This window comes from Myotis myotis, unplaced genomic scaffold (assembly GCF_014108235.1).
Source record: "Myotis myotis isolate mMyoMyo1 unplaced genomic scaffold, mMyoMyo1.p scaffold_m19_p_6, whole genome shotgun sequence".
In the NCBI taxonomy this organism is placed as follows: Eukaryota; Metazoa; Chordata; class Mammalia; order Chiroptera; family Vespertilionidae; genus Myotis; species Myotis myotis.
Genome location: NW_023416368.1, coordinates 41,002,135 through 41,015,025, shown reverse-complemented (window position 1 = coordinate 41,015,025; position 12,891 = coordinate 41,002,135). Strand labels below are relative to the sequence as shown.

The 12,891-nt window shown below is 46.0% G+C and overlaps 1 protein-coding gene across 1 annotated transcript in view; it reads right to left on the bottom strand.

The window, feature by feature from the left end:
- Window positions 1-6,423, bottom strand: part of FAT4 (FAT atypical cadherin 4) — a 159,637-nt gene extending 153,214 nt beyond the window's left edge. The window contains exon 1 of the mRNA XM_036313839.1: window positions 31-6,423. Within this exon, the coding sequence (XP_036169732.1) occupies window positions 31-5,205 (5,175 nt within the window). The 5' untranslated portion in view covers window positions 5,206-6,423. The remainder of the gene's footprint in view (window positions 1-30) is intronic.
- Window positions 6,424-12,891: the final 6,468 nt, after the last annotated feature.

The following is a 12,891-nucleotide window of genomic DNA, read 5'->3' as shown; positions in this document are numbered from 1 at the left end:
ATAAGTCAGAAAGGATGACAAAATCATTACCTCTGCTCTCTGTGTTCTGGGAAAAGCAGTTGATTTTTCTATGGCATAAACCTCCACCAGGTAAAGGCAAGCTCCTTGCTCCCGGTCCAGAATGGCTGCTGTCTGAATCATGCCAGTTTGTCGTCCAATAGTAAAGAGACGTCCAACCGTTTTTTCTTCACAACGAACTGAAACAATATAATACTCCACTGGGGCTTCCGATCCTCTAGGGCTAGCTGCTTCTATTGATATTACATTGGTACCAATGGGTTCCCCTTCCTTCAAAATAGTTATATATTTGGGTTGAGTAAAAACAGGTCCATCGAGGCCCTGAAGAATGATGGTCAATTCAGTGGTGGATTTCCTCCTTTCCGGGCCAAGGTCTGTTGCTGAAACGATGAGATTATAGATCAGCTGTGAAGGCACCAGCGCGGAGGCCACTCTCAAGTCTCCACTAAAACGGTCCACAACGAAGGTGTCTGTGTCCCCATTGATGATCTCGTACTCCACCTCTCCGTTGGCACCTTCATCCGGGTCAGCAGCCATGACTGTTGTCAGCACAGAACCAATCACAGCCGAAGGGTCTGCAGCAAGGGCGTTTTGTGATATGAACACTGGAACGTTGTCATTGAGGTCTGTAACCAAAATGGTCACATTTTTCAGAGCATACCTTCTAGTTTCTATAGGCACAGCTTGATCGTTGGCTTTTACGGTTAACTCGAAGAGATTAGCAAATTCCCGATCTATTTCAGCATTGGTATATATAGTGCCTTTGACTTCATCTATGCCAAAGTGGTTGCCCCTTGGCATCTGTTGGATGATCGTGTAGGCTAGCTGCCCATTAATGTCTGCATCAGGGTCATGGGCAGTCACTGAAATGACAGACGTACCAATGGGAATGTTCTCAACAATAGACTTGAAAATATCCCCAGGAGGAAAGCTAGGAGGGTTGTCATTGAAATCCCTCACCTGGATAACCACTGACATTGTAGATGAACGAGGAGGCCTTCCTTGGTCTTTTGCTGTTATATTTAATTTGTACAAAGACTGCGTTTCAAAGTCCAATTTCTTGGCAAGAAAAATACTCCCAGTGTTTGGGCTAATGCTGAAAGTTCCATGGTTGTTAGTCCCAGTAATGCTGTAGTGCAAATCAGCATTGTCACCGGAATCTGAGTCCGTGGCAGTAACGGAGGACACGAGTTCACCAATTCTCATGTTTTCCAAAACATCAACAAAGAGTGTTGATTTGGGGAAAGAGGGGGTATTGTCATTTTCATCTAAAATATCAATATTTAAGGTACAGGTTGAATTGAGGGAGACTACCCCTGAATCCACTGCTTGAATTACAAGGGAATAGGCGGGTGTGGCTTCATAGTCTAATTTGCCAATTAGTGTCACCTGGCCAGAGGTACTATCTATAGCAAACTGTCTTTCTTCATTTCCTTTTATTACAGAATAATGAATAAGTCCATTATTACCTTCATCAACATCTGAGGCAGATACTCTTAAAACCTGTGTCAGGTTGGCTGCAGACTCTGATATTGTAGCTTGATAAAAGTCTTTTACAAATTTGGGAGCATTATCGTTTATATCCTTCATGTAAACATGGACAGTGGCCTGATCCTTGAGAGGCTGTGGGAGCCCCTGGTCTGTTGCAATGACTGTAAAGCTAAACACTGCAGTCCCCCTGCGTCTCATAAGAGACTCCCTGTCAAACTGATGAGTATTTGTAATTTCTCCACTAAGAGCATGCAACTCGAAATCTGGCTGCACCATTTCAAATGAATACCTTACTTCACCATTTGGCCCAAAGTCTTTATCTACAGCACTTACTTTGCCCACAAATGACCCAGCTTTCTGCTCCTCTTCAAAATAAAATGAGTAATTGGTACTGTTAAAAAGGGGTCTGTTATCATTTACATCTTCTAAAATTACAGTAACATTCACAGTAGCACTAAGGGGTTCCACAGCTCTGTCAGAAGCAACAACCAGTAAAACGTATCTGTCTTGAAGTTCACGGTCCAGTTCACTTTTTATATACAATTGACCATCTGGAAATATGCCAAAAGCATCCCCTATATTTCCTTCAGCAATGCTGTATGCAATTTCACCATTTGCTCCTGAATCCTTATCAAAAGCTTGCACTTTAAAGAATCGAGAATTCACAGGTTCTGACTCAGAAAGGGTGACCTCATAGGAGAGCTGGTCAAATACTGGCGGGTTGTCATTTACGTCATGGACATAAACCGTTAAGATGACACTAGAGGAGAGCTGTGGAACACCCATATCAGATGCCAAGATCTCTAACTGGTAGGAACCAGCATGGACATCCAGGGGCCCTAGCAGACTAACATGACCATCCTTCTCATTGATAGTAAAGAGATTCTTGGGGTTCTGCTTCAGGCTATAGAGCACCATGCCATTAACACCTTCGTCAGGGTCCACAGCTTTGGCTTGAAAAATGCTGTGACCAGCCTGCCAATTCTCCACCACATTCACACTCTCTACTGCCTGAAGGAAATGGGGAGAGTTGTCATTCAAATCCTTCACTGTTATGTTAACCATAGTGTCTCCAGTCACTGTGCCCCCGCTGGCCACTACTTTCAGCTGATAAAAGGACTGCTCTTCTCTGTCAATCACACTCCCTGTGGTAAGCTGCCCAGTGACCTGGTTGATAGCAAACATACCTTTCTGATCCCCAGTAGTAATGAGATAACTGATGTTGGCATTGAGATCCATGGTGGAAGCAGACACACTACCCACATGATATCCCAGAGCCACATTCTCAAAGACCACGAAGCTGTAGGCAGCCTGACTGAATACAGGTGGGTTGTCTTGAGTGTCCAATACAGTGATGGTTACTACTGCCTGGTTGGGAGACTGTAAATTGCCACCATCAGTAGCCACTACTTGGAGTTGGTAAGCTGTTTTTTCTTCTCTGTCTAGGGCCATTCTTGTCGAAATCACCCCACTCTGAGCATTGATCTGAAACCGAGACCTGTCCCCAGCTGATATGCTATATTTTATAGTTCCGTTGAGACCCAAGTCAGGGTCAGTGGCAGACACCGTAGTGATGTAGCTACCTCCGGGCTCATTCTCCTGAATATGAGCAAAGTACTGGACTGGGTAGAATACGGGACTGTTGTCATTCATATCCAAGAGACTCACATTTATGCGAGCCACTGAGGACTGGGGAGGGGAGCCTAGATCTGTGGCCAAAACCAACAGGGAGTAGAAAGATTGTTCCTCTCTGTCCAAGGAGGAGATAGTACTCAACCTCCCAGACATAGGATCCAGACGGAAAGACCTCTGGTCAGTCTCAGCCTCTTGTAAGGAGAAACGCACCGTCCCATTGTCACCCAGGTCCCCATCAGTTGCCCTGAGCACCAGCAGTTCTGTCCCTGTTGGGGCGTTCTCAACCACAGACACATCATACCCTTGTGGCTGGCTAAATACTGGCTTTTCATCATTCACATCCAGGAGAGTTACTACAAGCTGGGCGTAGGAGACCTTGGGGTGAACGCCCTGGTCCCGAGCACTAATATTCAGTACAATTTGGGAAGCAACTTCACGGTCCAAGCCCCCAGCGGCCCCGGTGGTCACCAGGCCGCTATGTTCACTGATATGGAACCAACCTAGTCCATTGCCAGAGACAATGCTGTAACGCAAATTGGCATTGAGACCAGAGTCGCCATCCGTGGCAGACACTCCACTCACGTAGCTTCCCGGAGGCGCCTCCTCGCTCAGGTTCACTCTGTACACTTGCTGCGCAAAGACAGGAGGGTGGTCATTGATGTCATTGACAAAAATCACCAAGCTGGCCACAGAAGAGCGCGCCCGGACCGCGGCGGCAGGGGGCGCCCCGTAGTTATCCGAGACAGACACGGTTAGGTTGTAAGAAGGAATGCGCTCGCGGTCCAGGGCGCTGGCCACTTTGATGAGGCTCAGGTTCGGCACTTTGCTGCTCTGCACCTCGAAGTGGCGCTGCTCGTTGCCGGCAAGAATTTGCACCGATATGTTCCCGTTGGCCGCGGGGGAGTCCGCGTCCGTCACGGTGAGCAGAGCCACCACAGTGCCCACCTGAGCGTTCTCGTCCACCGAGGCGTAGCGCGAGGTGGCGGGGAAGTAGCGGAATTTCACCACCGGGTCATTGTCGTTGACGTCCAGGAGCTGAATCAGCGCCTCGGCGCGCCCGGTGAGGGAAGGCACGCCCCGGTCCAGCGCCTGCACCGTCAAGGAGTACTGGCGCCGGGCCTCGAAGTCCAGGGGCTCCCTCACCGTGATGAGCCCCGTTTCGGGGTCAATCTGGAAGGGGGTCCCCTCGTCCTGCAGCCGATAGCGGATGTCCGCGTTGGTGCCCTCGTCCGCGTCCGCCGCCGCCACCTGGAGGACGTTGGAGCCCACGGCCGCGTCCTCAGGCACCCCCGCCTGGTAGTGGGAACTGCCAAACACCGGGGGGTTGTCATTAATGTCCTGCACAGTCACGTTTACCTGAAGGTAGCCCCGCCGCTTGGGCTCGCCCTTGTCCTTCACTTCCACCAGCAGCTGGTACTGCGGCGTGACCTCGCGGTCCAGCCCGCCCTCGGACACCAGGTGCAGGAAGGCGCCCTCGCCGCTCGGGTTCAGGGTGATGTCCAGGCGGAAGCGACCCTCCTCGTTGCCCTGGACGATGCGGTAGGAGTGGTGGTCCACGCCATTGGAGCCGATGTCTGCGTCGGTCGCCGTGTCCAAGATGACTTGGCGCCCACTGCTGCTGTCCTCCTTAAAAGTGACTATGATGGAGGGGTCCGGGAAGACAGGGGCGTTGTCATTGAGGTCCCACACCAGCACTCGCACCTCGGTGGGGTAGGTGGGCGAGCTGGAAAGGACCACCAGGTTGATCACGTCGCTGGGCAGGCTCTCGCGGTCGATGGTGGCCGTGGTGTACAGGGTCCCCGTGCTGCTGTTTATGGCAAACAGGGCGTGGCTTTCGCTGAGCCGGTAGGTGAAGCCCGGGCGCGTCTGGATGGTGCCCACCAGCGTGCCTGGGGGCTGCTCCTCCAGCACTTGGAACACCTGGCGCTGCTCGGCCCCGCCAACCTGGGTCGGCCCGGGGAGCAGGGACAGCAGCCCGAAGAGGCGCAGGAGCTTGAGTATGGAGGGGGTGGGCAGCGGGAGCCAGGCGCGGCCAACAGCCCAGCGTGCGGCCAAGTCCATGATCCCGGCTCCCTGGAATGGTGCGATCAATAGGAGGAAGAGATGAAGCAAAAAGAATGCAAGGGCCGGGATTAAGTATTCCGGCAAATGCAACTGATGGCCCCGAGAGTTCTGTTATTTCAAGGAACCGCCAGCCCAGCAGAAGCAAGTCGCCTCAGTGAAAGGCTCTGTCCAGGTAGCCATTTAGACGCGTCGTGCCAGAGGGAAGCGGGTGCGAGAGGCGGCCGAGCATTCTGCGGGGCGCTCCTGGGCGCTGATGAGTTCCAGGAAAGTTTCTCAAACCTCAGTATTTCCCCCCCTTCACGTTGGTTCTGAATCTGGAGACTCTGAGCGTGTTCCCCGAGTGGCCGAGAGCTGGGAGAGGTGGCCAGTGTTTAAGGTGTACGAGCGATCGTTGCAAACACTCTTCAGAAACTTTGGAACTTGCCCGCGGCCAAGCAACCGAGGAGGGGAGGACGGACGCGGGTGGCGCCGCGGGCAGGGAGGGGCGGGAGGGAGCCGGGAGGTGCGCGAATTCCTCCCCTAAAGGCTGGAGACCAGGGGTCTCCGGGTCTCCGCGAGTCCCCACCCGTCAGGAACTGGCTGTGGCGCCCCTCCACGGGGCTGCCCGAGTGGCAGCGAGGCCCAGGCGGGGCGGCAGCGCGCGGGCGGCTGGCAAACAGCGCTCCCGGCGCGGGCGCTAGGGCTTCGGTGCCCGCGAGCGCTCCGCCGCATCCTCCTCCTCCGCCAGCCGCGGCCGCCGCCCCTGCTGCCGGCGCAGGCAACGTCCCGCGCTCCTCGGCATGGTTTTATTTTACTTCCGCCGGGGCGCCTGCCGACCCGTTATTTGTACATCCACAGCGAGCGCAGGTCCCCCGTTCTTCTCGGCCTCGCGGGGGTCAGGCGGCAGCGGCGTGCGGTCCCCGCGTCCCCTCCCCTCAGCATGCCGAGGGGACCGTGGTCGGGCGGCCCCGGCAGAGCCCCACTCTATTGCGCCTCGCCCCTGCCCCGGTGCTCTTTGCTTTTATGGTCCCGGGTCAGTTTCACTTTGTAATCCACAAGGCTTTGGGTTTGGGGGCGCTTGGACCCCTTTCTCCTGTGCCGTCGGCGGGGAGGCGGGGACGCGGCGCCGAGCAGTGGCGGCGCCCGCGGCAGCTCGGGACGGCGCCTGTCAGCGCTCTGCTGCTCGCCCGCCGGGCTGGAGGTTGTGCGGCGGTGCGGCCGGAGCTCGGGAGCCCCTCTCCGCGCCCCCGAGTCCTCCCTCTCCCCGCCCCTTGTCCGCCGCACGCGCGCGCGCACTCACGCCGCCGCCGCCGCCGCCGCCGACACACAAACAGGGGGGCGGGCAGACCGCGGGGCGAGCGGGACTCCGAAACTTTGCTCGCCACTCATTGATCGGCTCGGGGTTCGCGACGACTCCCCCTCGCTCCCAGCCTGTCACCCACGGCCCCGCCCCCGCCCAGCCCATTGGGCCCGGCGCCGCCCCGCCCGCGCGCGCGGGGTGCCCGGGCTGCCGACTGGCTGTTCCCGACGCTAATCACTCCCGTGGCCTCCGGGGGACTGTGGGCGTTCCGGGGTGGGACCCCCGCGAGTCCGAGGCGCTGAGAAGGGGGCGATTTTTTTTCTCCGCCTCCCCCCCCCCCACCCTTTTGGTCAAATCTTGGCCGGCGTCAGAGCAATAACAGCAAAAAGCTGCCGCAGAATTGATGGGGGTTAGGTCAGGTTTGCAGATAAATAACTTTAGTGGCGGGGTTCGGGAGAAGCCGTTCGGTTGTTATGGTAGTAATAACTCAGGGGTAGGGGGGTCGAGAGAAAGAAAAGAAAGGCGGGGGGCGAGGGTCTGGTAGAGCGGGGAGGAAGGATTAAGCAAAGCCTGTCTGGGAATGCACAGCGCCGATTGGCTTTAACCGTTTCCTGCCTCTGCTCTTTCTATGGATCCGACCAAATGCAAACCTATTCTTCCCGGTTCCTCCTCGGTCTACAGAGCGTACTCCCTGCACTCCTGGGCTGGCTCCACCCTAAACCTGCACCCAGCTCCCCTCCCCAGCTCCCAGGTGACTAAGGGCACCGACGCCTCCGTACCCACTGCTCTCTGGACTTCCCATAGGAAAAGCTAGGGAAACTCGGTGTTTGTTTTGTTTCCCTTCCCAACTGGATCCCAGGTGCCAGTAGCCAAACCTTAGAGCACAACAATAACAATGGTAGCCCTGGGGAAAGACGGAGCCCTTTTCCTGTTGCAGAGTTTGGAATTTTCATCTCTGCTGGAATATTTCCCTCTTGACATTCTGTAGCCAAAGGAATCCTGACAAAATTTGGGGGTTTTTGTTTCTTTTTCTCCTCTCTCTCTCTCTCTCTCTCTCTCTCTCTCTCTCTCTCTGGTCTGGGGAAAATAGATATGAAAAAATATAAACAGGATGAAATGTAAATTTGAAGAATGATCACGTGCCAAGTACTGCACTCAAATTAATTCCCCTGCTATTTACAGTAGCTGATTTTTGTTGTCGCATGCATCGCTTCTTTAAAAGAAAAAAAAAAAGTGACTAGGAATCAAGTCAGTATTCCTTTCCCTTTAAGAGAAACCAGTTTGAAAATAAGAATTTAAACCAAGCGACGCAAATACAATATAGGGCATATGGCATGCATTTTTGCCAGAGTGACCCCCTCCGAATTTAAAACTTTACTGAGCCCTGGGATATTTCAGCGACGGGTAAATGCTGCCCTCTGCTGTTCGTCAATCTTAAGGTCTTTGGTCGCCTAGTTTCTGCCTTAAAATTAAATGCAGAGACTAGAAGGATCAGATTGCAAGGCTAATTCCTCCTTCTTGGCCTGGGGATAGTGGCAAAGAAAAAAGATCTTTAGGAATCTCCTACTGCCTTTCTTTATTTAAGGTAAAAAAAAAAAAAATTAAGAGCAATAGAGCAGACAGCAAGTTCAAGTTCTCTGATGTAGACAGCCTGTAACCCCATCTATGGAAACCTGAACACTAAAAATGCTACCACCAGCTTCTTTGTTTAGGTTAGGACGTTCACTTCTGCATGTTCCTCTACTGTATGTGCCATTAGGTACATACAGTATGTACATATGGCAGTATATATATACAGTAGATACATATTGAGTGAATTGGAAACCGACAAGAAAGTTAAATTTTACCAATTCTGTATTTTTTAGGACTTGAAAACTTTTTAAAGCATTGGAAGCTGTTCTTTTAAAAGAAAGACATCTTTAAGACTTTTCTCAAAACTTCCTCTGCCAAAAAAGTACAATCTTAATACCTCTATTTTGAAGTAATTTAGCCAAAAAAAAAAATGTAGGTTAAAATAGAACCAAAATTTTTTATAGACATGGCTATGATGTGTGATTTTAAGAGAATAATAGGGGTTTTTCTTTTGGTTGTTGTTTGCTAATGCTCCATTCAAGTACGAAGAAGTAGAAAGAAAACATTTAGGTACTTGTTGTAGGAGATCAAGTTTTTTTGGAGAGCCTGTGAGATACCTTCGTATTTAGTATAAATACTGTTATATTTATCATTTATTAGTGGATTTAATTTGGGGGAACAAGTGAAAATCATTCATTCTGTGGAATGGGAAGTGTATATTTTGTGTAATCCCTATTTTATAGTATACATATTTATTTTTTAAAAAACAAGATATGGCAAAATTAAGTAATACAGAGAATGGGTATTATTCAGTACATAAAATAACTTTTGAACAATTCTGAAAGAGGATTATAAAAATGATTTAGATAATGGTACAGTTATTTGAATAAATGGAAGCTCTCCATGATAACTACTTTAAAATAACACATTCATTTGTAGCTAAAACCTACACATAGAATTACAACTTACGTATGCCAGGTACATAATGTAAAGTATTGTATGGATAGTGGTTTTACTGAAAGACCAGGAATGAGGCATTTATTTTATTTTATTTTTCTCCCTTGGGTTTCAAAAATTGTGGTACTATAATGCATGATAAAAAGTAAGGGTGGTCCTCTTAGTAAATAAAAAAATTTAAGTAAAGATGCTTCCCAAAATATAAATGAAAGAAAATAAAGATATAGAGAAATTGTATGCCTGAATAAATGAGGTTTAGGTTATTTTTGCTCTTCCACTAACAGTTTAATTATTTTAAAAGGATTACTTAGTGAAAGCTTTCACTAAACATGAAATTAGATACTTCTAAAAGAGAAGATATTCAGCAGTTTTAATAGACTGTAGGGAAAATTATATTTTTATGTTCAGTCATGAAAGAAACTAGAGACTATAGCTCATTTGAACTTTAGGGCATACATCAAAACAAATAGCTTTTATAACAATTCGTTATCCTGATCTTTACACATTTGCCCTCATTACTTTATGAAATGCCCAATTTTTTTTTCATCTTTTAGACCCCAGATGAAGATGTTTGGGCTAATCGTACTCACTTTATTCTATCTCATGCTCATGTCCTTGTCATTCTTCATTTCCTTTATAGGTCCCCCAGAGGCAAACATTATTTTTTCTTTTTTTAATATATTTTTATTGATTTCAGAGAGGAAGGGGGGGGAGAGAGAGAGAAAGAGAGAGAGAGAGAGAGAGAGAGAGAGAGAGAGAGAGAGAGAGAGAGAGAGAATAACATCAATAATGAGAGAGAATCATTGATCAGCTGCCTCCTGCATATCCCACACTGAGGGTCAAGCCCACAACCTGGGAATGTGCCCTGACTGGGAATTGAACCATGACCTCCTGGTTCATAGGTCAATGCTCAACCACTCAGCCAAGCGGGCTGGGCCAGTGGCAAACATTCTAATGAGCCGGTTCACATCTTCTGGGCTTTATATGGTAATTCCTAACTATCAAATCATGTCAGTTCTTGATCTTTTGAGAAAATATTTTAAAATGAAATAATTTTAGTGGCTTTTAGTGATAATAATAGCCCAGCATATTACCAGAATAAGAACCCTGTCTCCAAATATTTTCCTCTTTCCATTTTTTTTTTCCTTTTTGAGAAATTTTATTATTTGGTACTTATTCATAAGCTGGGTCAATTTAGTTTTTCTTGCTTTCCTCTGGAAAACTCCACAGTCTGATATTTTAATTCACTCATTCATTTGTTCAGGTATATCCAATCTACCATTGATAAATCTTTTATTCTCTTCATGCCAACTCATATTTTTTTCATACTTAATATTTCTATTTCATTTTTAAATAAATTTTAATTCTGCTTTCTATTGACAATACCTATTCATTAATCATCTATCTTTAACAGACATTTTAGATTCTTGTTCCATCTGTTAAAATTCTCTCCTTATTATGGGTTGCCTATGTTGTTCAGTTTGTCCTACCCTGAGGTCTTGTTTTGGTCGGCGTCAGCTGCGCTGGTAATATGTGCCGAGGATGGATCTTTAAAGTACAGGCAGGCCTCAGTCTGTGAGTTTAGAGCAAGGTTTGGCAAAAAAAATTTTTTTATAAAAAGCAAGGTAGGAAATATTTTAGGATTTGAGGGCCAGACAGTCTCTGTCACACTGATACTTAACCTTGTCCTTATAATGTGGCAGCAGCTATAGCTAACATAGAAATTATTGGGAATGTATGGCTGTGTTCCAGTAAAACTTTATTTACAAAAACAGGAAGCAGATCCAATTTGGTGATTTGCTGACCTCTGTTTTACAGCATAAGAGATAGCCTTATACTGAAAACTCTACCAGGATACTGTTGTTGATAATTTCCATTTGTAATCTTTTTTTTTTTACAGATGTATATGAATATGTGTGTGTATATACAAAATCAATGAAGTCAATATTTTGAATAAGTCAAAATTTCTATTTCTGTTTTATATTGGTTGCGTCTTTTTCTTTCGGCCTTTTGATCTTTTGTAACCTTGAATTTTGAACTGGGCAGTGTGGTATGATTAGGAAGTGACAGTCTCCCTAAATTTTAATCCACAGCCCTGGGGATTTACAGAGAGTTGGATGGGACATTCCATGCCTAAGGCAGTGATGGCTAACCTATGACACGCGTGTCAGAGGTGACACGCAAACTCATTTTTTTGGTTGATTTTTCTTTGTTAACTATCATTTAAATATATAAAATAAATATCAAAAATATAAATCTTTGTTTTACTATGGTTGCAAATATCAAAAAATTTCTATATGTGACACAGCACCAGAGTTAAGTTAGGGTTTTTCAAAATGCTGACACGCCGAGCTCAAAAGGTTCGCCATCACTGGCCTAAGGGCAACTGGTCACTTATTTCATGAGGAGACTGATGTCTTGGCTGCTGTTGTCAATTTCTGCAGAGAAACAGACAAGAATTGCCTCAAGGCAACACCGGGGAGAGGCAAAAAAGCTAGTTTTTTTCTAAACAGTTACCGTTTCTAGTCTTTTATGAAAAGTTTCTGACCTTTATCATTTGGTACTTAGCTTCTCCTTCCATAAGCATATATTTAATCTTTCTTCTCTGACCAGTGTTCAATTTACAAAGGTTAATGTGGAAACACCAGTGTATGTAAATAAAGCTGAAACTACAAGATGGAAACGAAAATCATATTTTTTAACATCACACTTATGGGAGAAACAAAATAAAGGGTTAGGGTTTCAGTCCTTCATAATATAGTACATGTGAGTTTGTGAGCAAAGCCACTGGAATGGAAATTGCTTACACTAAATGTGAGGCTAGGTCTCTTGGTATTGTGGCATTTGCCACAAACTAGTAATTACCTACCATAATTTGGAGAAACTGCCCAGTCCAACAACTGTTTGTGACAATCTACCCTTTTGTTGAAATATATACTATGTGAATAGTTGGTCATATTTTAATCTTTATTAAGTATAAGTATCCAAATTATCTAAGGCTAAAAGTATATTAATATGAATAATAGTTAAAGACTGCATTAACATTAAAATGAAACTGACATTGAATTTCATCCTAGAATATAAAAATAAAGTAGATGCTTTTAATTTATATGTAATATATATGTATGTAATATCAGAAAGTGTTAAGAAGAATGATATATTCAGTCTAAGTTTACTATTTTTTAAAAAAATTCAAAAGTGCAGAACAATTTGAACTGTCATTTTTGTCATCTATAGAGTGGAGAATTAAGAGAATCATACCAATGTTGATTCTAAAAACACAAATAAACTTGACCCACAGCCAATATTTTATCATATATTTTATTTTAAATTTGTTTGAGATAATGAAGTATAGACTACAATAAGACTACTTGATATTGTATTAGTGTTTAATGAGTATTCACTTGCTATTAAATAATTTTACATAAATGTTTTATTGGCTAAATAGTTTGTCATATGAATTGCCCAATTTTTAAAATTGTTCCTTTAATGTTGACATTCAGGATTTTTCTAGATTATATTGCTATGAAAATTCATGCTTTTATTATTATCATCATTGATAATAATTTATTGGAAAGTAACTATGTCAGGTACTTAGTGTGTGTGTGTGTGTGTGTGTGTGTGTGTGAGAGAGAGAGAGAGAGAGAGAGAGAGAGAGAGAGAGAGAGAGAGAGAGAGGGAGATGCTTTAAAAGCTACAGAGGACACAGTGGCAAACAAAACAGACATGTCTTCTGCCATGTTTAGTCAAATTACAGAAATTTTTAAAAAGAATTTTAACTTTTAATGATCCTTATTGGTTATTGCCAAGTTGCTTTCCAGAAATTATATCCCTATTAATAAGCCAAACCAAAGCATTTCCTTCCAGCAAAACAA